General features: G+C 35.1%; 1 protein-coding gene across 5 annotated transcripts in view; it reads left to right on the top strand.

The window, feature by feature from the left end:
- Positions 1-26,099, top strand: part of Atrx (ATRX chromatin remodeler) — a 302,586-nt gene that overhangs the window by 228,225 nt on the left and 48,262 nt on the right. For all 5 annotated transcript variants that reach the window (XM_010641338.2, XM_010641336.2, XM_010641335.2 and 2 more), the window contains 3 exons: positions 5,462-5,570; positions 21,965-22,142; positions 23,485-23,679. In XM_010641338.2, the coding sequence (XP_010639640.1) occupies positions 5,462-5,570; positions 21,965-22,142; positions 23,485-23,679 (482 nt within the window). The remainder of the gene's footprint in view (positions 1-5,461; positions 5,571-21,964; positions 22,143-23,484; positions 23,680-26,099) is intronic.

The following is a 26,099-nucleotide window of genomic DNA, read 5'->3' as shown; positions in this document are numbered from 1 at the left end:
GGGTTGAACTCGGGACCTTGCACTTGCAAAGCAGGCATGGTGCCATTGAGCTAAATCCCCAGCCCCCTCTTGTGTATATTTTAATTTTATAACATGATGTGAGGTACAAATAGTAAAATGGAAAAATATATGAAAAACTGGAAATAAAGTGTTTTGTAAATCAGGAGGGGAGCAGGGAGTGAAGGGAGGACAGGGACAAGGGGAACAAATGAAAACTAAGACCTGTCATGTAAAGGTACAAGATCCCAATGATGAATGTAACTGTACTGTACTGTATACCTAAAATGTACCAAAAAACTCAATGAGAGAAAAGAAAAACAAATAGTAAAATGGTCTGTATTCTCTATAGTGAATCACATTAACTTATCTGTCATCTCACATAGTTGACTTTATTGTGATAAGAGCAACTAAAATCTACTTAATTATAATCCCTACTGTAATAGTCTTTATAGTTGGAATTGTAGGATAAACTAACATTTTAAAACAGCTTTTCATATTAAAAAGAAATTTTTTTTGTGGTACTGAGCTATAGTCCAAACCCTTTTAAGTTTGGACAGGATCTCATTAACTGGCCTCAGACTTGGAATCCTTTTCACTAGACTTCCCAAGTAGCTAGAGTTACATAGGTGTACTGCAACATACTCGTCTAAGCAGCATTATTAATATATAATCATTAACATCCTGTACAATTTGCCCATTTAAAGTGTAGAATACAGTGATTTTAGTATGTATACAGATATATGCAACTGCTTCCACAGTCAGTTTTTGAACATTTCAACATTGGTTTTGTTTGATTTGAGCCAGGGTCTTACTATGTAGTCCAGGCTGGCCTTGAACACACTGTGAAGCCCAGGCTAGCCTCAAACTGAAGATATTCTGCACCATGCCGAGATATCCTAGTGATTTAATGTGAAAAGAAAAGGTCTAAAGTGAAAGGGGAAGTGGGGGCAAGTAGGAGAAAGGAAAAGAAGGGAAAGAAAAAAGTTGGAGAAAAGAAGGAAAAATCAAAAGCAAAGTCTTTTTGTAAATAGAGGGGTGGAGGGGTGAACGGAAGGGAAGGGGAATGGGGGAAAAACAAGAATCCAGATATACTATGTACAGGTACAAATTCTCAATGATTAATGTGATCATAATGTATACTTAACATGTACCAATAAACAATACAAAAATAATAATGCCTTCTAACCACTAATGGTTGACCACTTTTTAATATCTTTACTAGTATATTCTAATTTTATGAATTGTTTTCAGTAAATCTTTAGAACTCTAAGTCCAGGCTATCTTTTGAGTTACTGCTATTATCATTACTACTATCATGACCACTGTGTATTGGGCAATGAGGGAGGGTTGGTAGGTAATGCAGGAAATCATACTGTAGAGGATGATCAAACATGTGATACAGGTTGAACATCCCTAATCCGAAACTGAGAATCTAAAATGCTCTGAAATATAAAACTTTGAAAGCACTGATAAGATACTCTAAAACTTTCAGATTTTAGAACATTGTGGATTTCATATTCCTGGGTTAGGAGTGCTCAAGTGGTAGTCTTTGCAAATATTTTGAAATCCAAACACCTCTGAAGTCTGAAACACTTGTGGTCACAAGCATGTCAGATAAATTCTTAGTCTGTGATATGTGCTATGATAGAGATAGGCATAATTTGCTATGGAATCTCAAGTAATTAATATTAAGTACTACTTTCTGTGTGATAGGCACTATTTTGATTTTTTCTTTCATAAATTTAATCTTCACAACAACTCTATGTAATAGGTACTCTGATTATCCCTATATTTATATGTTTAAAAACTGAACTACAATGTGGTTATTTTGCCCAAAGTGGAAATTTAGTAAATAGTAAAATAGACATTAAATTTGGGGAGAAAATCTATTCTTAGCTACTAACCTTCATTGGCTATCCATTTTTCTGTGTTAGGTTCATGGAAGTGGTATTAGAAATTGTTCATTTGCATTATCACAAAATGTATGTGAAAATGCTTTTTAAAATTGTCATATCACTGTCATTCATTTTTGGCTAGGTTATTTAATGCTTATCCTACTAAAGTGACTGATACAAGTGTGACTCTAATCCCTTTCTTACCTTTTTATCCGACCATCTCTCTCAGCATAGATATTTATACTTGTTTTTAAACTGAAAGATACAAGACACAAATAAATAAAACTATTTTCTTAGACATTACTGTTACCAGGTTTTGGTGTGGTTTCAAGGTTCTTTCTATACTGAGCTAAGAATTGGTCAAAACAAGCACAAATAGTAGCAAAGTTTTATTGAAGGTATAGAAAGAAACAGGCTCTGCAGCGTGAGTTTGGACTATGGAAAAGTAGGGAAAGAAGTACATCCTACAGGGTGGGCCACCATGCAAGAGTGAACACAGTGGCAAAAATTCAATGTGGACTGTCCTTTTTGTGTTACTCAGGGGGGCAGCTCTGCTCTGTTTTCTGTAATTCCAGAACAAGCATCCTTGTTTCTGGGACATGGCTATTTCAACGACAGATCAGGTTAGCAGGAAAAGTTGTACACAACAGCTGGGCTTTACTGAAAAATTTATCCCAAAGATCTTTTATATTTAGTGATTTGTCACACACACATAAGGAACTCATACATGATTTGTAAAGCCTGGGAACTTTACCTGACTACAGATCACATATCAAAGAAAACAGAACTGGGCATGGTGGCACACGCTTGTAATCACAGCACTCAAGAGGTTGAGGCAGAAAGACTGCAGTGACATCAAGGCCAGCCTGGACTATGCAGTCTCAAAAACTGGAAAAACAAAACAAAACAAAAAAAATAAAAGGCCATGCGCTTCCTTTCCTCTATCCCATGTGGTGAGACACAGTAGACTTCTCTACCCACTAGCTACTTGTTTTTCCCTGGTAACCAAGGGAAAAAAAGTTAAACAAATTGAGTTGTTTTATTTTGTTTTGTTTTTTGACAGATAAAAGCATGAAAGGGAAAGAAGGGATAAGGAGGGGAGTATGGCTTTTTGAGGGAAAAAAGCAAGCCACTGGGCTCCTGTGGATAGTGTCAGCTATCATCTGATTAACCACTTGAATCTGCACCGCTTAGGACATTCTCCCAAGAAAAAAAAGCCACCCGAAAAAGGGAGCAGTGGCATCAGAAAGTCTGAGTTTTAATGAATGTAACTGTACTATATACCTAAAATGTACCAATAAACTCCATGAGGAAAAATAATAAATAAAATAACCTTTTAAAACTTCAAAAAAAAAGAGAAAGTCTGAGTTTATATCCTTTAGTTTAGAGAGAAAGAAAAATCAAAAGAGCAGTTTAGAAAACCTCTCTGAAACTGAATATGTATAGGTCCCCACTATTGTATGTGCTTTGGAGTTTGCTTCCTCCAATGTGCCTTGGAGGCTGGTTTTCTCCACTGTGCCTCAGAATTGAGTCTCTCATGCTAGCTGCAGGAGAAACTTTGCTTGAGACATTGAATGGAGGCTTCATCCTTTTTTTTGTGTCTCCCTGGACGATCTAGATTTTTTGTAGTCCCATCTAACCCAGGGATGGGGTGTGGTGTTAACTTAAAGGAATACTTAGGCTCCTGCAGGTGGGGGAACTTGGCTTAGGAGTGAATGGTTAAACTACAGGGCAAAAGCATACAGGCTTTGTGAGGAGTGAATGATTAAACAAGAAGTTGTTTAGATTAATGAGGTGTGTTGTATCTGACCATTTTCCTTCCCCTTTTTTCAAGAAAACTGCCTAGCCTTGAGAACGCTTCTTGTCTAACCTGCTTTTCTTCTGCTTTTTTCTCTTACAGTGATACTATAAATAAAAGGCTGAGAGCTCTCAGCTTCAGTGCTGCTCCTGGGAGTCTCCCTAACTCTGGGTGCTCTCTGTTGAATAGCCCCTCTGGCCCTGTCAGTGATTGAACTAAGTCTTGTGTCTGAGTAATCATTCGTCTTCCTTGCTGCCATGGTTGCACACTGCAGCAGCTACACACCTTGGAGTGTAGCTTCCGGTCAAGGGAGCAAACACCTCAAGCACTCCTTTTCTACGGGCTTACGTGTCTTTATCTGCTGGAAAAGAAATTAACCCTATGACTGAAGGAGAGAAAAAGATAAACTATGCTTCAGAGAAAACCTACACTCCAGAGGCCTAAGGGATTTGGGGAAAGTAGGGACAAAGAAAGAAAATAACTAAATAAACAAAGAATTTTTGTCTGGATTTTCCAAACCAAAGTTGAGATCTCTGCAGTCTCCATGTCTCTTTTTAGGTCCCCTCGTGGTCGCCAAGATAAATGTCACTTGGTTGGACCTGAATGTCCCCAAGGCTGAAATAAGGAAGTTAACCCAGCCTTTTAAAATAAGTTTACAGGTTTGCTGACACCCTTCCCAGAAAAAGAATTTTCAGGGTATGTCAGTAAAAGAGACATGAGAAGGATTTATTAGAGGTAGATAGATATAGGATGTACTCAAGAGCAGGGTGCAGGTGCTCAGAGAAATAAGGCATTCACTGTCTAGAAGTTGACACATTGAATCACTAAATTATATATCTCAGTCTTCACATACACATACGCACACACAAATAATATTCATGAAAAGGGAATATGTGCTGATTTTTTTTTTTTTTTTTTTTTTTTTTTTATGGTACTGGCGATCAAACTTGGGTCCTTGTACTTGCGAGGAGGGCGGTGGCACCACTGAGCTAAATCCCTGGCCCTGTGCTGAAATTTTTGACTAACCAATAAAATTTTTGACACGTAATATACACTCAGTAAATATTTGCTCAATGTATGAATAAAAGTCTTTCTGTCTGGTTTTTATCTAATTTTATAGTTGTTAATAAAAAGACAAGAACCTGTTGAGGTACTAATTTAATTAAAAGCAGGCCTCTTGGGCTGGGGACTTAGCTCAGTGGTGCTGCCACCTACCTCACAAGCACAGGACAGGAGTTCGATCTCTGTTACCAAAAACAAACAAACATAAACAAAAGTAGTCCTCTTAAGCAGAGTGCAAATAATTTAATAATAATCTTTGAGTGAGTTCTAAAGGAATTTTTTTTGTACCAGGAGTCAAACTCAGGAAGCCCCAGCCCAAGAATCCTAATTAAACACTTTTTAGGAATTTTCCTAGATGGGCATGGTGGTGTACATCTGTGATCCCAGAACTCAGGAAACTGAGCCATAAGTTCAAAACTAGCCTGGTGTACATGTGAGGACCAGCCTAAACTACATAGCAAGACTATACCTCAAAAAAATTCTCCTATAAGTGAAACATTTTTAAAATATGTATACTCATCAATATCTATTTCAAAGAAACTTGTGATGAATTTATTTTTAATAAGTATCCCTGGATTAAGAAAACTATCCATGTTACTCTACAAATAGAGTGTATATAATCCACTTTTAAGTGGTCGAGAGGGAAGAAAATCTATTACTGATAGTTGTAATCAGAAAATATATTGTTTGCTTGTTAAATTTTTAGGTGAAGGGAAGTGGCTCCGAAACATTGACTACTACCGTTTAGATGGTTCTACTACTGCACAATCAAGGAAGAAGTGGGCTGAAGAATTTAATGATGAAACTAACGTGAGGTATGAAACATTTTCTCTATAATTTAATGATGACACTAATGTGAGGTATGAAACATTTTCTCAGTCTGTAGATTTTTTTTTCATTACTGGGGATTTAACTCAGGGCCTTCACACTGACCTGCAATCCCCAGCCCATTTTATATTTCAAAACAGGTTCTTAATAAGTCACAGAGTTACTCAAGCTGGGCTGAAACTTGTAATCCTTCTTCCTGAGCCTCCCAGATTGCTGGGATTACAGGTTTGAGCCATCATACCTAGTTGCATGTACAGATTTTTTTTCTTGATAGGAAAAATATTTTATTTGTTCCATTGTTATGAATATTCTGAAAATGGAATACTAGGCATAAAAAAATTATAGAAAATATGGAGAAAATACAGATCTTGTGCAATTCTATTGGGAATGTAAATTGGAAAAGCCACTATGGAAAACACTGTTTTCCTTCCAAAAATTTTCTTCAGAATTACCACGTGTTCATATGTGTCCTCAAAAGACATTTATCTTAATTATACTTAGCTATATTTTCTTATTTTCTTTATTCTTGATGTGCTGGTATTTGGGAGCCTCATAAACCCAGCATATATACATTTTTAAAATTGATTTTTAATTTATTGCAGTAAAATTTCAGTTTTTAGTATATACTGTACAGTTTTTGACAAATGAAAGATACAGTCGAAGGCTGGGGATTTAGCTCAGTGGTGCTGCTACCTGCCTCACAAACACAAGGTCCCAACTTTGATCCCCAATACCCCCCCCAAAAAAGAAAAATATAGTCAAGATACAGAATCGTTTTTTTATCACATACAACACAGGCACCCTGCCCCAAATTCATTCATAGGATCACACATTTTTGTCTTGTTTTTGTATATTTTTCAATTTTTAAATTTACAGTGTTGGTATCAAAACCCCGGCTTCAAACTAAGCATGTGTTATGCCACTGAACTGCATCTGCAATCACAATTATTTTTATTAATTAACTTGATTGGTTAGGCATATAATGACCATATTCATCATAGGTAATTTCTACCTGTACATGATATATCTTGGTTTTATTTTTTCCCTTTTCCACGTCCCTCCCTTCAACTTCTCCACCCCTCCTTATTTACAAAAGCATTCTTTCCATTTTTTTCCTTCTTTTCTCATGATGTTTCTTTCCCTTCTTTCCTCCCCCACACCTTTCCCTATTTCCCCTTGGAATATTTTCTTCCTTTTTCACAATATCTATTATACATTTTGGTCCTCATTTATACTTTCAGTTTCTGACACTAGAAACAATGGAATATTCACACCCTTTTGTCTGATTTATTTCACTTGAAAGTATGGTCTCAAGGTGTATCCATTTAGGTACAAATGTCTTGATGTTATCTTTATTTAAGGTTGAGTAGTACTCCATGTTTTAAAAAAGTCATTATCCATTAATCAGTTGATGGGCATTTGGGGTATTTCCAAGATTTAGCTATTACCAGCTGTGTCACTATAAACACAGTTGTGCATATATTGCTGTGATATGATTCTTGTAATTCTTTTGAGAAGATACCAAAAAGGAGAATAACTAGGTTAAATGGAACCTTGGTGTTAGTTTTTTGAGGAATTTCCACACTGATTTCCGTAGTTAGTTGCACCAGTGTACACTCCCACCAACAGTAGAGAAGAGTTCCTTTTTCCCCACATCCCCACCAGCATTTGTTGTTGGTTGATTTCTTGATAGCAGCCATTCTTTCTGGAGTGAGATGGAATCTCTGTGTTGTTTTTCATTTGTATCTCATGAATGACCAGTGATGTAGAACATTTTTTCATATATTTATTTACTTCATCTGAGAGAGAAGTGTCTGTTCATTTCAGATGCCTATTTTTGAGTTGGGTCTTTAAATTTGGGAGTCTAATTTTTTATTAGTTCTTTATATATCGGAGATAGTAGTCCTTTGTCTGAGGAACAGCTGTTAAATATTTTTTCCCACATAATGGGTTATCTTTTTACACTATTAGTGGTTTCTCTTGCTGTGCAGAAACTTTTTAATACGATGAGATCTCAATTGCTGATTCTTTGTGATAGTTTTCATGTGACCAAGGTTTTGTTCATAAAATCTTTTATTGTGCCAATGTCTTCAAGAGTTCTACCTAATCTATCTTCTAGCAGATTTAATGTTTCTGTTTTAATATTTAGATTTTTGATCCAGTTTAATATTCAGCAAGCTGAAACCCAGTTTTTCTAGCACCATTTATTAAAGAGGCTATCTTTCCCACAGTAAAGGTGTTTGGCTCCATTGTCAAAGATAAGGTGGCTGAGTATACCTGGAGTTGTTTCTGCATCTTCTAAACTGTTTCTCGGTTCTGTCCACCCCCGCCCAGTGCCATGCTGTTTTTTATCACAGTAGCTTTGTAATATAGTTTCAAGTTTGGGATTGTCATGCCCCCTGCCTTGTCTGTGTTGCCTCTGCTATTCCAAGTCTCTTCTGGCTCCAAATGAATGTTAGGATTATTTTCTCCAATTTTGTGATATAAGGTGTTGGAATTTTGATTGAGATTGCATTAAATCTATGCAACAGTTTGAGAAGTATGACCATTTTTATTGTTTGTTCATACTCAAGAACAAGGATATCTTTCCATTTTCTGATGTCTTCTTTGGTCTAATTTTTTCAGAGTACTGTAGTTTTCATTGTAGAGGTCTTTTACTTCCTTCATTAGATTGATTCCTAGCTATTTCATTTTTTGGGGGATGCTATCATGAAAGGTGTTGTTTTCTCAATTTCTCTCTCTTTTTTTTTTTTTTTTTTTTTTGTGGTACCGGGGATCGAACTCAGGTCTTTGTGCTTGCAAGGCAGGCCACCGAACCGCTGAGCTAAATCCCCGGCCCTTCAATTCCTCTTTTAGTGAATCTGTTATTCATATACAGAAAGGCTAATGATTTTTGAGTGTTGACTTTGTATCCAACTGTTCTACTGAAATTGGTTATTAAGTCTAGAAGTCTTTTGATTGAGTTCTTGGGGTCTTCTATATAAAGTATCATGTCATCTGCAAATAATGACAGTTTAACTTCTTCATTTCCTATCCCTTTCTTTCTCTTGTCTAATTGCTGTGGCTAATGTTTCCAGAACTCTACTAAACAAGAGTGGCGATAGTGGACACCCTTGTCTTGTTACTGATTTTTGCGTGAAGTTTTCAGCTTTTACTCATTTAGTGTGATTGCTGGCTGTTGGTTTTTCATAGATGGCTATTATCACATTGAAATAAAGACCATCTATTCCAATGTTCTGCAGTTTTTTTCATGAATGTGTTTTGGACTTCATCCAATGCTTTTCCTGTATCTGTTGAGATGATCATATGTTTTTTTGTCCTTAACTTTATTAATATAGTATATTATATTTATTGATTTGAATATGCTGACATGTGTCTCTGGGATGTATCCCACTTGGTCATGGTATAAATTCTTCTTGATTATCTACTGCATTCTGTTTACCAGTATTTTATTGAGCGTTTTTGTATGTATGTTCATTAAGGAGATTGGCCTGTAGTTCTCTTTCAGTTGGGTCCTTCTCTGGCTTTGGAATCAAGATAATGCTTGCTTCCAGGAATGAATTTGGGAGTATTGCTTCCCTTTCAGTTTCATTAAAGGGTGTTTGAGAAGTAGTGGTGCTAGGTCTTATGCAAATCTCTTATAGAGTTCAGCAGAGAAGCCATCAGGATCTGGACTTTTCTTTCTTGGTAAGCTTTTAATTACATTTTTTCTTTCATTTGTCTGCAAATAGGTTAGCTCTTCCTATTTTTTTCCAGTTTCTGTTGCATAGAATATTGTCTTCCATCCTGATATTGGGTTATTTAGAATTTTTATTTCTTCTTGGGTCAGCCTTGGTAATTTATATGTACCTAGGAATCTGTTCATTTCTTCTGTATTTCCATCTTATTAGAATACAAGTTCTCAAAGTAGGTATTGATGATCCTCTGGATTTCTGCATGATCTTTTATAATTTCATTCTTTTCATTCCTAATGGCATGGATTTGAGCCTTTAATTTCCTTTTTTGATAAATTTGGCTAAGGGTTTATCAATTTTATTTAATCAAAGAACCAACTCTGATTCATTGATTTTTTTATAACATTCTCTTAGTGTCCATTGCATTAATTTCTGCTCTGATCTTTATAATTTCTTCCCTTGTAGGAGCTTTGGGTTTGTCCTGGTCTTCTTTTTCTAGCAGCTTGAGGTTCAGCATTAGATTGTATATCTGAGCTTGCTCTGTTTTCATAATATAGGCCTTGACTGCTATGAATTTCCCTTGTAGAACTCTTTTCACGTGTCCCATAAATTCTGGTATTTTGTATTGGCATTATCATTTAATTGTAGGAACTGTCAAATTTCTTTTTTAATTTCATCTGTGAGCCATTGGTTTTTTGGGAGGGTGTTATTTAATTTCCATGTGTTTATGAAGTTCTTGTAGTTTCTTTTGCCATTAATCTCCATTTTTGCACTATTAGCTCATAATATGCATGGAATAACTTTAATTCCTTTGCATTTACTTAATCATATTCTATAAGCTAGTATTTGATCTAATTTGGAGAACATTCCATGTGCAGCTAAGAAGAAGATGTATTCTGATGGCATACTCTGTAGATATCTATTACGTTCATTTGATCAAAAGTTTGGTTAAGTTCTAATGTTTCATTGGTAAGTTTTTGCTTAGTTTATTTGTCTGTTTGTGCCAGTGGGGTATTGGAGCCCTCTACTACAACTGTATTAGTGCTTGATTTTTTTAAGTCTGTTAGTATATGTTTTATACAGTTGGGTGCACTAGTATTTGGTGCATATATATATATTTATAATTGTCATCTCGGATTGCTCCCTTTACAAGGACGTAGTGACCTTCTTTGACTCTCTGTGAATTAGTCTTGACTTGAAAACCAGTTTGTCTGCAAATAGATTAGCTCCTGTTTTTTGGCATTTTCTGTTGCATAGAATATTGTCTTCCATCCTTTGGCTTTTAGTCTATGTAGTTCTTTTTTGGTGGGTAGCAGGGATCAAACTTGGGTGTGTGTGCTTGCAAGGCAGGCGGTGGAACCACTGAGCTAAAGCCCCGGCCTTCTCTGTATTTCTTTTTGAATTAAATGTGTTTCTTTTATGCTTCATGTTGGATCTTGCTTTTTGATTCATTCTGCCAGTCTGTTTCTCTTGATTGGTGAATTGAGACTATTAGCCTTAATGGTTATAACTGATATGTATTGACTTATCCTTGTTGTGATATTTTCCTGTTGTTGACTCCCTTTCCCCTGCTTCATTTAATTTCTTCTCTTGTCTGATAGATTCATTTTGTTGAAGTGCATGGAGTTGTAATCCCATTTTTTGTAGAATATCCTTCAGAACATTTTGGAGTGCTGGTTTAGCATTCATGAAGTTTCCCCAGATGTTCTTTGTCGTGGAAGTATCTTATTTATCTGTCAATTTTAAAAGATAGTTTTGCATGATGAATCAATATCGGCTGGTGGTTGGCTTTTTTTAGGGCTTAAAACGCTTCACTCCAGGCTCTCCTTGCCTTGAGGATTTATGTTGAAAAGTCTACTGTGATTCTTTTTTTTTTTCAGCTTTAATTGAGTTTATTGGTACATTTTAGGGATACAGTACAGTTACATTCATTGTTGGGATTCTGATGGGCTTTCCTATACATGTGTTTTGGTTCTTTTCTGTAACAGATTTTGATATTTTTTTTCTTCTGTTTTCTGGAATCTTGACTGCTATGTGCATAGTTATAGATTTCTTTAGATCATGGCTAATTGGAGTTCTATATGCCTCACTTATCTGTATGTAAATTTTTTTCCTTTTTGGAAGGTTTTCTGCAATTATTTCAGTGAACAGTTTATTTATATCTTTCATTGTAGCTCTCTCTCTCTTTTTTTTTGTACCAGGGATTGAACTCAGGTCATTGTGCTTGTGAGGCAGGCAGCAGAACCACTGAGCTAAATCCCTGGCCCTGTAGCTCTTAGTTTTTCATTGTCTTTGATCATTCTGAAGTTATTCTTCTTTGCATCTTCTAGCAGCTATTGATTGATTTCTCATGGTCACTTGCTATTTTTAAGAAATCTTTTTTTGTGTTTGGTAACCACAATCATGTCTTCTCTATTTGACATTCTATCCTCACATTCTCTCATTCTGTTCTGGGTACTTTCAATGGAATTTTTAATCTCTTGGATATCTGCTTTATTGTGTGTCATGTAGTCCTTGTCTTTCTTGTGCTGGGTGCTGGGTGTTCATGGTTTCTGTCAATTTTCTGAGTTCCTTCATATTTTTTTCTGTATCTGCTCCTGAGTTACTAATCATGTCTTTCATTATGGTCATCATCCCTGTAGTTATCTGAGAAATTATTTCTGATTAGACTTTTTTCTAAGGCCTCTGCTTTGTTACTGCCACTGTAACCACTTCAGGGAGTCCAGGTGGTTTGACATTCAGATTGTTCTACCTCATTGCTCCCTGGATTTGCCTTTGTTGAGCTGGAAGTCTGGGTTTGTATCTTCTTTTAGTGTTTTGTCATTTTTATTTTTGTTATTGTTTTTTATTTAATTCCTGGATTGATACTTGTAGATTGCTTATGGCAAGTATCTTTATTGCTAGTATTTAGAACCATAGGAAATGACTACTTCCCAGAGGTTTCTTCCAGATATAGCTGGATTTTTCGTTTTGAGTCTGTCACAAGATCTCACTTCTTCAGTTTATTTGGGATGAGAAGTTGTTGCCTAATAGGCCTAGCTTTTCATTCTTTGACACTGGCCTATAGTATTTTTTTAACTCACTAAGTTTATTGGTACACTTTAGATATACATTATGATCACATTTATCATTGGGAATTTATACCTATACGATATCTTGGTTCTTGTTTTTTCCCATTTGACTTCCCTCCCTTCTGCCCCTTTATCCCTCTTTATTTAAAAAAGTGTTGTTTTTGTTTTTTCTTTCTTTTGGCCTATAGTATTGTAATGACTCTTAGCCAGTGTCACTCTTGGTATGCCAGGAAGAGCAGTGAGTTGCACAATTATGTCACCTTGGCTAAAATAGTACAATCAGCATTAACATTAGCATCAAATACAAACTAGAAAATGCGAGTTGTAGTAACTTTTAATTTGCCATTCTTAACTGTGTAAACTAGGGTTTTTGGTTATCAACAAAATCTAAAAAAAACTAGAAAAATATTTGCAGTAAAAAAGCCTTCAATATAGAGAATTTATCCTCTGGGAAGGAAATTTAAAAGGAGTTAGAGGTAGAAAATAGAGACATAGAACAAGAGGAAAATATTAGAAATAAGGCCAGAGGACAGAGGAAGATCATGTAAACTTTGGGAAACTGGTAAAGAAGAGAGGAGGGAAAAAGAGAAAGAAAAAATAAAAACAAGAACAGAACAAAACAACTGTCATAAGAAAGCTGGAAACCCTGTCCATACTCCTATAGAAATAAGAACAATCAAGTAAAAAACAAAACAGAAACAGAAACAAGAAAGAAAATGGGGGGAAAAATCAAAGAAAGAAAAAAATGTCCTCTTCAAGATGTGTGTCTGGTGTCACTGATAGACAGTGTGGGCATCATAGAGATCCAAGGTGATTTATTCCACCAAATCAACTGTAGCTTTCTGAGGGGAATAATGGATAATCCCAGCAAGCCTATACCTTTAGTTCCACTGAGGTTCAGGCTGGTTTCTTGCTGTTAGGTTAGAAATGAACTTGTGGAGTTTCCAACAGTCTGTTCACCCTTCATTGGCTCAAACTGAGCTCCCTGACCTCTCGTTGGATGATCTCCTAACACTGGTACTGGAAGCCACTAGATGGAACCGCCTGCAATCTTTCTAAGTTCCAAGCTCAGTTGACTCCTCTCCAAGACAGCTGCAGGACAATCGGTCTCTCCTGAGGGATGTCCAAACCCCAAAACTCATCAACAACTGCAGTCTGCAGCATCCACTACTCCATTGCACTGGTGTGTTTCTACATGGAGGTCTTTGGGGTTGTCAGTATTCAGGTTGGACTGCCGGTTCAAGCTGCCCTTCCTCAGGCAGGAGGTGCTGTCTGTTACCTCCTTATTTGTTAGGAACTCTCTTTTCGCTCACTTGTGCTCTTCAGTTCTCACTTCAGACCCTTTGTGGGTCTTGGGGACCCACTTTCCTTCTCATGTTGCTTTATTCCAGTGCCTATACACCAAACCTTGGAGAGGCCCTCTCTCTGCTGCTCATTACTCAACCATCTTTCTAACACCAATAATCACACATTTTGTAGCCCTTCTTTTTCTCTCTTTCTCTTGTCATTCATTTTTGAGGTACTGCATATTTAACTCAGGGCCTCATGGATGCTTGGCAAGTGCTCTACCACTGAGTACTTTGTCGCCATTTCAGTGTCACTTGTTTCATTTATTGAAATACATTTGAGATTCATATTTGTTGGTGCAGATGTCAGTAGTTGCTACTTTTTATTGCTGAAGTAGTAGTGTGTTACTATTTGTAGCTAGTTCCACTTGAGGGACATTTGAGTTGTTTCCAAGTTTTGGAGTTAAAATCAAAGCTGCCCTAAACATTCATTTATAAATTTTTTTCTGTAAACATAGATATTTCCCTCAGTTTAATGAAATTTCAGGTTTGTAATTGATGAGTTGTATGTTAAGTATATGTTTATCTTTGTGGGAAACTACCAGTTTTCCAAAGTGACTATATAACTTTGCTTTTCTACCAGCAGTATGAGAAGTTTTAGTTGTTCTGCTACCTTGTTAGCAGTTTGTGTTTTCACGTCTTAACAAAAATTATTTTACCTAGTTTGGTAGGTGTATAATGGTATTTTATGTGATTTTACTTTGCCTTTCCCTGATGATATATTATGTTGACTGCCTCTTCATGTGCTTATTGAGCATTTTTAATATTTTTGATGACAAACTATTGAGGTCTTTTAAAATTTATATTTTCATTACTAAATGTTTGTAGTACGTAATGATTGCATTCATCATGGAGAATTGAAACATCTGCTGTTGAGGATTTTTAGGTTAACAAAGTTTTCCTGATATCTTTCTCCATTCTGGGAATCTGAATCATGTTCTTTAAAGCACTTTAATTGCAAGACGACTGGGCCGGGGATTTATCTCCGTGGTGCCTCCACTTGCCTCATAAGCGCAAAGTCCTGAGTTTGATTCCTGGTACAGAAAAAAAGAAGGAAAACAAGCAAGGAAGGAAGGAAGACTAAGATATACCTTAAATGTTTTAAACTATTACAAATATCTAGTCTATGTAAATCATTTTTTAATTCTATCGCAGTTAGGAACTAGATCAAAACTGAAGGCTGGAGAAGTTCCACTGATCTTATAAAGAGTATTTTTATTAAAAAGCTATGAAATCTGAGTTTCCAAAGACATTTTGAATATGATTAAGTTAGAGAAGTATACAATCGATTATCAAACTGCTTGAAGAATACTTTTTATTGCTTCAATCTTTTAAAAAGATTTATGGCTGAGCCATATAGAAAGATGTATTGGAGTCATTGTAGAAAAATGGATGCACCCTGAGACAAAAATGCTAAGTGAAATAAACCAGGCACAGAAACTTAAATATCACATGATTTCTCTTATTTTAGAAAGCCAAAATATAAATAATTTAGTAGCAAAATAAAAGATGATAGGAAAACAGGGAGATGGATTTTGTGAAGATGGGAAAGGGAGTTTGATTTGTGCATACTTTGGGATTTTCTTCATAAATCATTGTGCTATCTGCAAGTAGAGATATTTTCATTTGTTCTTGTCTGATACATATGCTTTAGTTATCACAGTGACTAGAATTTGCAGTAATGTGTTGAATAACAACAGAAAGAGTAGACATCCTTACCTTCTTCCTGATTCTTGAGAGAAAAGTGTTCAGTCTTCATTAACTGTAATGTTAGCTGTAGGTTTTTTGTAAATCGTCTTTATCAAGTTGAGGAAATTTCTCTGTATTCTTTGTTAGAGTTCTTATTATGATTAAGTGTTTAATTTTGTCAAATATCTGTGAATATGTTATATGTTATATTGGTTGATTTTCAGGTATTAAACCACTTTTCATCATTGGAATAAACTTTGCTTATGTAATTTTTATATAGTGCTAGGTTCTATTGCTAATACTTTGTTGAGAGATTCTCATAAAAGATGTGTCTATATTTAGTGTTTTTAATTATCTTTGGCTTTGATATCAGGATACTATTAACCTAATAAAATTGATAGACAAATAGTTCCTCTTCTATTTTCTGAAAGTTTTTTTTAGACTCCATTAAATGTTTGTTAAAATTCTCTAATGAAACTTTTTAGCTTTGGAGATTACTGCATCCCTTCCCTGACCTGTCCTGTCCTCTTCCTTTCCCTTCCCTCCTCCTTTCCCTGGAGAAGCAGGGAATATTCAAAAGTGAAATATTCCTCACCTTTAGCTTATATCTCCAAAATGTTTTTTCAAGTTGATTGTACCTAGGATACAAATCAACACCAATGATGGACTAGCTGACAAATCGGGAAAATAATTGCATTCACATTAGCTTCAAAGAATTAAAATACCCAGGACCAGCCTAACAAAAAAGTTGAGAAACAATCTACAGTGTAAGTTACAAAACACTGAAGAAATTGAAAACCCCAGAATATAGAAAGAGCTCCTGATGTCCATGGATTAGCAAAATTAATATTGTTAAAATGTCCATGTTACCAAAAGGTATCTACAGATTCAGTGAAATTCCTATCAAAATGCCAAACATGTTCTTCACAGAACTAGAAATAACAATCCTAACATTCATCTGGAAATACAAAAGACCAAGAATATTCAGAGCAGTCCTAAGCAAAAAGAATAAGACAATAATACACAATTAAGGCATCACAATATCCAGTTGCATATTATGCTACAAAGCCTTAGTAACAAATACAGCATATACTGGCACAGAAATTGACAGAAAAGCCAGTGGAATATAATAGAGGATGCAGAAACAAACCCATATAACTACAGGGATCTGCTTCCTGACAGAGGCCAACTATATACCTTGGATCCTGTACATTAATAATGAATTCACCAAGAAAGAAATTAGGAAGATAATACCATTTATAATAACATCAAGAAAAATTAAATAGTTTGGAGAAAAGATAGTCTTTTTAGCAAATGCTGAGTAAACCAGATATCCCTATGTAGGAGATCAAAACTAGATCCCTGACTCTCCCCCACAAAAGTCAACTCCAACCGGATCAAAGGCCCAGGTATTAAAAGACTTGGAATTTAAGAAACTGCTAAAAAATACCTGGGAAAACACTTCAAACACTAGACACAGGTAAAGACTTTCTCAATGGGACTTCATTGTCACAGGAAATACTAGAAAGAATCAACAAATGGTATTACATTAAATTTAAAATGTTTCTACACAGGGTGGGGGATTTAGCCCAGTGGTTCCACCGCCTGCCTCGCAAGTGCAAGGTCCTGAGTTTGGTTGCTGGTATAAAAAAAAAGTTTCTACATAGCAAGGAAAACAACTGGGTGAAGAGACTGCCAACAAGGAGAAAGTCTTTGGCAGTCTTCAGACAGAGGATTACTATCTAGAATATATAAAGAACTCAAAAAATTTTACACCAAAAAAAATCAACAGCACAGTCAGTATATGGGCAATTGAATTAAGATATTTCTCAAAAGAAGAAATACAAATGACCAATAAGAATAAAATGTATTCAACATTTTGAGCCATTAGGGAAATGGTAAAACTACATTGAGATTCCATCCCACCCCAGTCAGAATAACCATCATTAAGAATATGAAAAGTGGGCTCGCGATTTAGCTCAGTAGCACCACACCTTGTAAGCACCAGGTCCTAAATTCAATTTCAGGTACCAAAAAAATTAAAAAAATAAAATAAAATAAATAAAGAATATGAAAAGCAGTAAAATTCTAGGAAGGCCATAGAGAAGAAATATAAATTAATACAACCTCTATGGAAATCACAATGGAGGTTCCGAAAAAAACTAAACATAGAGCTCTTATCTGATTCACTAGAATTAAAATCAGCACTCTATAGGGGTCCTTGCATACCTGTGTTTATTGTGACACTGTTCTCAATAGTCAAGACGTGGTCCCAGCCTAGGTGCCCACCAACTGATGAGTAAAGAAAATGTGGTATATGTGTACCCTGGAGAATTATAAAGCCATAAAGAAAAATGAAATCATACCATGTAGGCAAATTGATGGAACTGAAGATCATCATGTTATACAAGATAAGCCAGACTGAGAAAGACAAGTATTGCATGTTTTCTTTGATATGTGCAATCTAAAAAACATGACATGAAATTAGAGGAGGAGGAGATAGAGGCATGGAAGGGAGTGGCATGAAGGGGTGGATATGATCAAAGTCTATACATTTGTGATCCAACATTTTCTAAAATTAACAGGCACTAATAATATATTTGTAAAATTGGTTGTACAAATTTGTCCTCCTACCAGGATTGTGCGTGTGTGTGTGTGTGTGTGTGTGTGTGTGTGTTTAGGTTGTCCTTTGCCTTCACCGTGACTTGATATTGTTCTTTTTTTTTGTCCATTGTGATAGATGTGTAATGATAGGTCTTCATAGTTTTAGTTTGTAATTTCCCTAGTAAGTAGCTAATTGCAAGTAGATTATAATTTTAAATTTAGAACAATAAGGGTTTAGAAGGAAACAGGAAAGATTATTTTCCTGATCTTCAAGTAAGAATATTTTTCATAAATCCTGGACACAAATGCCAATTATAAAAGTTTTAAGGTTGTACTTCATTAAAATTGAGAACTCCTGGCCAGATGTCATGGCACACAATTTCAGGACCTAGGTGTTTGAAGCAGGAGGATGGGCACAAGTTTGAGGCTAACCTCAGCTGTGTAGTGAGTTCTACGCCAGCCTGGACTACATAACAAGACTATGTCTTAAAAAGAAAAAGAGAAGCTGGGTGTGGTGGCGCATGCCTGTAATTTCAGCAGTCTGGAGGCTGAGGCAGGAGGATTGCTGTGAGTTCGAGACCAGCCTGGGCTACACAGTGAGTTCCAGGTCATTCTCAATTACATAGTGAGACCCTGTCTCACCCACCCCCCAAAAAAAGAAAAGAAAAATATGAAACAAAAAAGTAAATAAAGTTAAAATCTTCTCTGCCCAGCAGAGGTGTGATGGTCATTTTATATGTCAACTTGACTGTATAAAACCTTGATTAGTCTATCTTCCAGCAGATTGTGTTTCTGTTTTAATATCTAGATCTTTGATCCATTTTGATTTGAGCTTAGTTCATGGTGAAAAATGTGGGTCTAGTTTTAATGTTTAGCATGTGGAAAGCCAGTGTTTCCAGCACCATTTATTAAAGAAGCTTTCTTTCTTCCAGTGAGTGTTTGGCTCCTTTGTCAAAGATAGAGTGGCTGAGTATGTATGGAGTTGTTTTACTCCCTTGTCTAATTACTCTGGTTAATGTTTCCAGAACTGAATTGAGTAAGAGTGGTGACAATGAACATCTCTGTCTTGTTCCTGATTTTAGAGAAAATCATGTCGGCTGTTGGTTTGTCCTAGATAGCTTTTATCAGATTGAGGTAGAGACCATCTATTTCAATTTTCTGTAGGTTTTTTTTTTTTATCATGAATGGATGTTGGACTTCGTCAAATGCTTTTTCTATATCTATTGAGATAATCATATGGCTTTTGTTTTGGGGTCTGTTAATATGATGTATTACATTTATTGATTTGTATATTTTGAACCATCCCTGCATCCCTGTGAGGAATCCTGTTTAATTATCTTCATGATTTGCTGCATTCTGTTTACCAGTATTTTTTGAGGATTTTTCTGTGTATGTTTATTAGAGAGATTGCCCTGTAGTTCTCTTTTTTGGTTAGATTCTTCTCTGGCTTTGGTATCAGGGTAATGCTTGCCTTCAGGAATCAATTTGGGAGTATTTCATCCCTTTCAATTTCATTAAAGAGTCTGAGAAACAGCGGCATTAGGTCTTCTCTGAATTTCTTGAAGAATTTGACAGTGAACCCATCAGGGCCTGGGCTTTTCTTTGTTGGTAGGTTTTTAATTAAATCATCAACTTCATTGAGTGAAATTGGGTTGTTTAGAATTTTTATATCTTCTTGATTCAGCCTTGGTAACTCATATGTATCTAGGAATTTGTCCATTTCTTCTATAGTTTCTATTTTATTGACATAGAAGATCTTAAAGTAGGTAACGATGATCTGGATTTCTTCAGGATCTGTGGTGATTTCACCTTTCTCATTCCTAATTGCATGGATTTGAGTCTCTTCCTTCCTTTTTTTGATAAGGTTGGCTAAGGGTTTGTCAATTTTATGTAATCTTTCAAAGAACTCTTTGATTCATCGATTGTATTGTTTTCTTAGTCTCCATTACATTAATTTCTACTCTGATCTTTATAACTTCTTCCCTCATACAATCTCTGGGATTGACCTGTTCTTCTTTTTCTAGAAGCTTAAGGTAGAACAGTAAATTGTTTATTTGAGTTTGGTCTATTTTCCTGATAAATCTGCTGGAAGATAGAAGAGGTAGAACCCTTGAAGATATTGGTATAGGCAAAGACTATGAACAAAATCCACAACACAAAGGAAATATGACAAAGAATCAACACCTGGGATCTCATGTTATCAAAAATCTTTTGCACAGCAAAACAAATCACCAACAGAGTGAAGAGACAATGCACTGGGAAAAAAATTTTTGCCAGCTGTTCCTCAGACAAAGGACAACTATCTAGAATATACAGAGCCAGGGATTTAGCTCAGCAGTTCTGCCACCTGCCTCACAAGTGCAAGGTCCCGAGTTCAGTCCCTGGAATCCCTCCACCAAAAAGAATATATAAAGAACTAAAAAAAAAAAAATCAGACTCTCCAGATTCAAAGACCCAAATCAAAGATGGCCATCTGAAATTAATAGACAATTCAAATGAAGAAGTAGAAACAGTAAATAAATATATTAAAAAACTTCTGCATTACTAGTCATTTGAAACATGCAAATTAAATCAGCACTAAGATTCTTTATATCTCACTCTAGAAAGAGTTGCTACTGTCAAGAAATCAGACAATAACAAATGCTGGTGAGGCTCTGGGGAAGAAGGCTGTCTTCTGCACTATTAGTGGGAGTGTAGACTAGTGCAGCCACTGTGGAAATCAGTGTGGAGATTCCACATAAACTAAAATTAGAGGTTCCATTTGACCTAGCTATTCCTCTTCTTGGTATCTTTCTGAAAGAATTAAAAGCATCATGCCACAGCAATATATGCACACCCATGTTTATAGTGGCATAGTTTGTAATAGCCAAATCTTCAAAACAGCCAAAAGGCCCATCAACTGAAGAATGGATAAAGATGATGTTTTTTAAAAAATATATAATGGAGTACTACTCAGCCACAAAGAAGGATAAAACCTTGAGAAATTTCTAGTTAAATAAATGCACTTTGAAACCATATTCTTAAGTGAAATAAATCAGACACACATTTAAATATCACATTGATTTTCTGGTGTGAGAAACTGAGAGTAGAATTAAGGACCAAAATATGTAATAGATATTGAGAAATGAAGAAAATGGTCTTTTTTTTTTTTACTGGGAATACAACTCAGGACCTTGTGCTTGTTCAGATGAGAAGGGTAACAAGGGAGAGGACAGGGGGAAAGGAAAGAAGGAGCAAGAACAAAAAGAGCATAGAATGAAATAAATAGAAAAAAAGCTTTTGTAGAAAAGGGGTCAAAGGTGGGGGGTAAATGAAGAAAAAAAGAAGCAAGATGTATCATATACAGGTACAAATTCCCAGTGATGAATGTTGTCAGTATATTTTAAATATAGCAAGAAATGTTTTGCTTTAAAAAAAAGTAGTAGTGTTGGAAAAAAATATTTTTTTTTTTAAAGATTTTTGTGTCCTTGCACTCTAGAGGCAGGCACCAGAACCACTGAGCTAAATCCCTGGTCCAAGATAAAATATTTTAAACATTTACTTTTTTCCAAATCTAAGTAAAAAAAAAAGGCGAGGCCCACCCCCCAAAATCTTTGAATATATTGTATGTACATGGTTCCTAGTTTTTTCCCCATTACTGAGGATACACATTTAAAAAATTTAAGACAGAATCTCTCTTAAGTTGACCAAGCTGGCCTTCAACTTGCTATCATCCTGTGTTGGTCTCTTGAGTACCTGGGATTATAAAAATGTGCCATGGTGCCTGCCTGTTATATTCATTTTTATTCTTACATCACACTTTCATATTCTGGCAATAAGATTCTTCCTAGTTATATAAGCCATAAAATTGACTATTTAGATATGTCTCATTTTTTTTTCTGAGTGTAAGAAATGAATTCTCTGACTCCTGATTATTTAGAAACCTAAGGATCAGAAAGCCATAATTTTAAAATATGTAAACATTAATTAATGCATTATTTTATATTTTCATTTTCAGAGGGCGATTGTTTATCATTTCTACCAAAGCAGGATCTCTTGGAATTAATCTGGTAGCTGCTAACCGAGTAATCATATTTGATGCTTCTTGGAATCCATCTTATGATATCCAGAGTATATTCAGAGTTTATCGCTTTGGACAAACTAAGCCTGTTTATGTGTACAGGTTCTTAGCTCAGGTAGGTTTATAATTTATATTTACTGCTTCATATTGAAAGTTTAGATTAAATCAATGATTTAGAGGTATAGAACATACTTGTATTATAGATAGGCAAACAATGTTGAAAATTACCTTCCTGGGGAGCAGAAGGGGAAGTACAAAGGATCATGATGTGATATGTATGTTTACTGGTACCTCACAATGAATATATTGTTTCACAAATATATACTAATAAAATTTTTAAAAAGAAAATACCGTTTTTGTAAATAAAGCAAAATAAATCAAATTTGGTCTCTTTTTTTGTAGTTAATCCATTTCTGTAATGTCAGCCTTTTTAAGTTTAGATTATTTTGCAGGAATAAACAGTATTTTCTTGCCAGTTCAGGAAAGTTAAACATATTTACTTAGCATATCTAGAAAAGCCAATGTCTAAATCCAGTTTGCTTATAGAGGAAAATGTTGCTTCTCGGTTGCCACTACTATTCTAACCTGACAAATGTGGGTAAATAAAAACTTAATGTATTGTACTAACAAAGAATCATTTAAAGAATATTTAATACTTTTAGGCAAGACTATTACAGTTATCTCCTTTAAACACAGATATTTAAAAAAAAAGAAACTCAAGTTTTAAGAAAAATAAGTAAAATCAAAGAATAGATGCATTTAAGGTAGATGCCTTTGTAGAATCAACTTTCCTTTCAACCTGCTAAATCTACTTTGGGACCAAGTGATACTACTCTCCACTTGCCTCCAAATCTGGGCTTCTCAATTAGAAACTGAGTTGTACTAGTAGATCTTTGCTTATTTTAGTATATAGTAAAATGATAACCTCATTGTAAACTCTTTTCTGATATTTAAATGTAGAGTTTTTTAATATTCTAGTTTATCATGCTGCATATGTAATAGATGTAGCATGTTACTTTTTTTCTTAAAATTATAGAAAGTAATGTGTAATGGTGATTTATGGATATTGTTATATTTAAAAGGAATTAAATTGCTCTATTGCATTCTAATTTCATTATCCACCTAAATTCTTGTTGCATGTTCACCTTTATTTCTATTTACCTTGATATCTGCCTTGCTCTCCTACTTTTACCAAGTACAAAAATATGTGAAGCAACACATGAAACCTTTTGGTTAGATAATACAGAATGATTCATCAGCCCTGCAGTTTTTGATTTGTCATAATAAACTATGCTAAACAGATGAAATCCTTCATAAGTTAAAACTGAGTTTTTTTATGATGTCATATTAACTTGAGGTTTTGCCATTTCTTATAATCAGTAGCTATATTTCTCCTTTAATTTGATGTTTTGAAGATTGTGTTCATTTACATATTATTGCTCCTTCTTTTTACAAAGGGAACCATGGAAGATAAAATTTATGATCGGCAAGTAACTAAGCAGTCACTATCTTTTCGAGTTGTTGATCAACAGCAGGTTGAGCGTCATTTTACTATGAATGAGCTTACTGAACTTTATACTTTTGAGCCAGACTTACTAGATGACCCCAACTCAGAAAAAAAGAAGAAGCGGGATACTCCCATGCTGCCAAAGGTAAATATATTTAGATTATTAGCTTAGAAAAAAGCCAATGCGAGCTGTGTATTAGGCCCCATACCTATAATCCCAGCTACTTTTGGGAGGCTTGGCCACGGGATCACATGTTTGAGACCAGCCTGGGCAACTTTGTGACTCTGTCTCAAAATAAAGTTTTAATTGGGATGGGGCTGGGGATATAGCTCAGTTTGCCTAGCATGTACAAGGCCATGTGTTCAATTCTCAGTACTAGGAGAAAAAAAGCCTGCATTGACCAAGAAAATTTTTTATTATTACTCTGAATGTTAGTCATCTAATTATGGTTATATTTCACAATTTTTCAAAGAAAAAATTGCGTTTCAGAAACTTTCACTAAGTAATTATAATTTTCCATATAAAAGATAATTTTTCTTTTTCTGTTTTTGTTTATTAGTACATGTTGCCATTGCACAATGTGTAATTTACATTCCTTGTGGGGAGTTGATACATGTACATAGCACATTAAAAACAGAATCAAGATGTGTATTTTGAAATACATATTTTGTACGAAATTGAAAGTTCTGCCCTCCCAAAAAAAAGAAAAAAAAAGAAAAGATACTTTTGAAGGGAATCCTGTCATTTTCTTTTAATAAAGCTCTAGTAGAGGACATGTATAATTTAAATAATTCTGTGTAATATTAAAGTATCTCTTTTTTCAGCATTCTTTTCTGTCAGAGCAATATAGAATTAGCAGAAATCCAACAGATATAAGAAAAAGTACTAACCATCTCTGACCATCAGGGAAATACAAATCAGAACCTTAATGAGCTACCACCTCACACATAGTAGAATGGCTTTTAGCAAAAAAGAAAAAAAAAAGATACTGAGTAAGGATGTGGAGAAAAAAGAACCTCTTTGTATGCTGTTGTTAGCAAGATAAATTGGTATAGCTACTATTGATAGCAGTATGAAAGTTCTCTAACAACTTGAAATTACCATAAAGAATTGAAATCAGGGCCCTCAATATCTGTCTAAATTCTCAGTTCATTGCCACATTATTCACAGTAGCTAAGACATAGAAACAACCTAAATATCCATCTGTAGATGAATGTGTAAGGAAAATGTGATACATACATACAGGTGATAAAATATTATTAGGCTGTAGGAAATCTTGCTATTTGAAATGATGTAGATGAACATGGAAGACATTAAACTATGTAAAAGAAGCCAGACACAGGACATATACTATAGTATATGGCCCCAATTATATGAGAAATCTAAAATGGTTTATCTCATAGAAGCAGGGAGTAAAATGATGGTTGCTGGGGACTGCGGAGAAGGAGACGCAGCAAGGTATTGGTTAAAGGATACAGTTTCATTTAGGCAGTACAAATTAGTTCTAGAGATACGTGCTATACATCATAATGCCTACAGTTAATAATACTGCTTTGCATACTTTAAAATTTGCCAAGAGGTAGATATTATATTGCATGTTCTTATTACAAAATAGAGTGAATGCAATTTCTAGAAGCGATGGTTAAGTTCATGGCATTGATTAGGGTGATAGTTTTGTCAATATATCCTTATCTCCAAATTCATCAAGTTAAAATATGTACAGCTAATTTGTATGTCAAAAAAAATTACGGAGATGTAGCTCAAAGAATTTTTACTTAAACTCTGTATTGTACCTAAAAAGTTTTTTAGTATTTTTGTATATATTATCTCTGTTAATCATTGAAATAACTATCCTTGTTGGTTAGTTATTGAATTAGTACTGTAAAGCAGATATCCTTGGTATATATTTATAGTTTTTTACTAGCTCATTGCCTACTAGAGGCAAGTAAATTTTTTATTCATCCATTTTTGAAAGTATTAGCAAGTATAATAATATTTCTCATTTGATGCTTTTTCACTGTGATAATGCAGGTAAATCTACTGAAGCCTTCTTGTTTTATTGATTGGCTTAGAGAAATTTATTTACTCAAAGATGCTTCTATGTAAAATGGAAGTTGTGTGTTTATAAAATTTAATGTGATGTTAGATAGCTTTCTGTTGCTGCTATTGCTGCTGCTGCTGCTGTTGTTGCTGTACTGGGCATTGAACTCAGAGCCTTCACACTGAGTTACAGCCATAGCCTTTTTATTTTTATTTTTTTACTTTGAGGCAGAGTCTTAAATTGCCGAGTGGTCAAGGCTGGGCTTGAATTTGTGATCTTCCTGCTTCAGCCTTCCAGAATGCTGGGATTGCAGGCATGCCCCACCACACCCAGCTTCAAATAATCATTTTGACCCCTTTGAACATAAGAAAAAACACATGTGATTTATGACTTAATTAAACTGCACGCACACGCGAGTGTGTGTGTGTGTGTGTGTGTGTGTGTGTGTATTTTGTGGTTGTCAAAAAGACCATTGGAATGTCAGGTTGTCCTTTTTCCATTGTCTTATTTTCAAACTTTCAGT

This window comes from Fukomys damarensis, unplaced genomic scaffold, assembly GCF_012274545.1.
Source record: "Fukomys damarensis isolate Sample0158 unplaced genomic scaffold, DMR_v1.0_HiC HiC_scaffold_39, whole genome shotgun sequence".
Lineage (NCBI taxonomy): Eukaryota > Metazoa > Chordata > Mammalia > Rodentia > Bathyergidae > Fukomys > Fukomys damarensis.
This window is presented reverse-complemented; position numbering and strand designations above follow the sequence as displayed.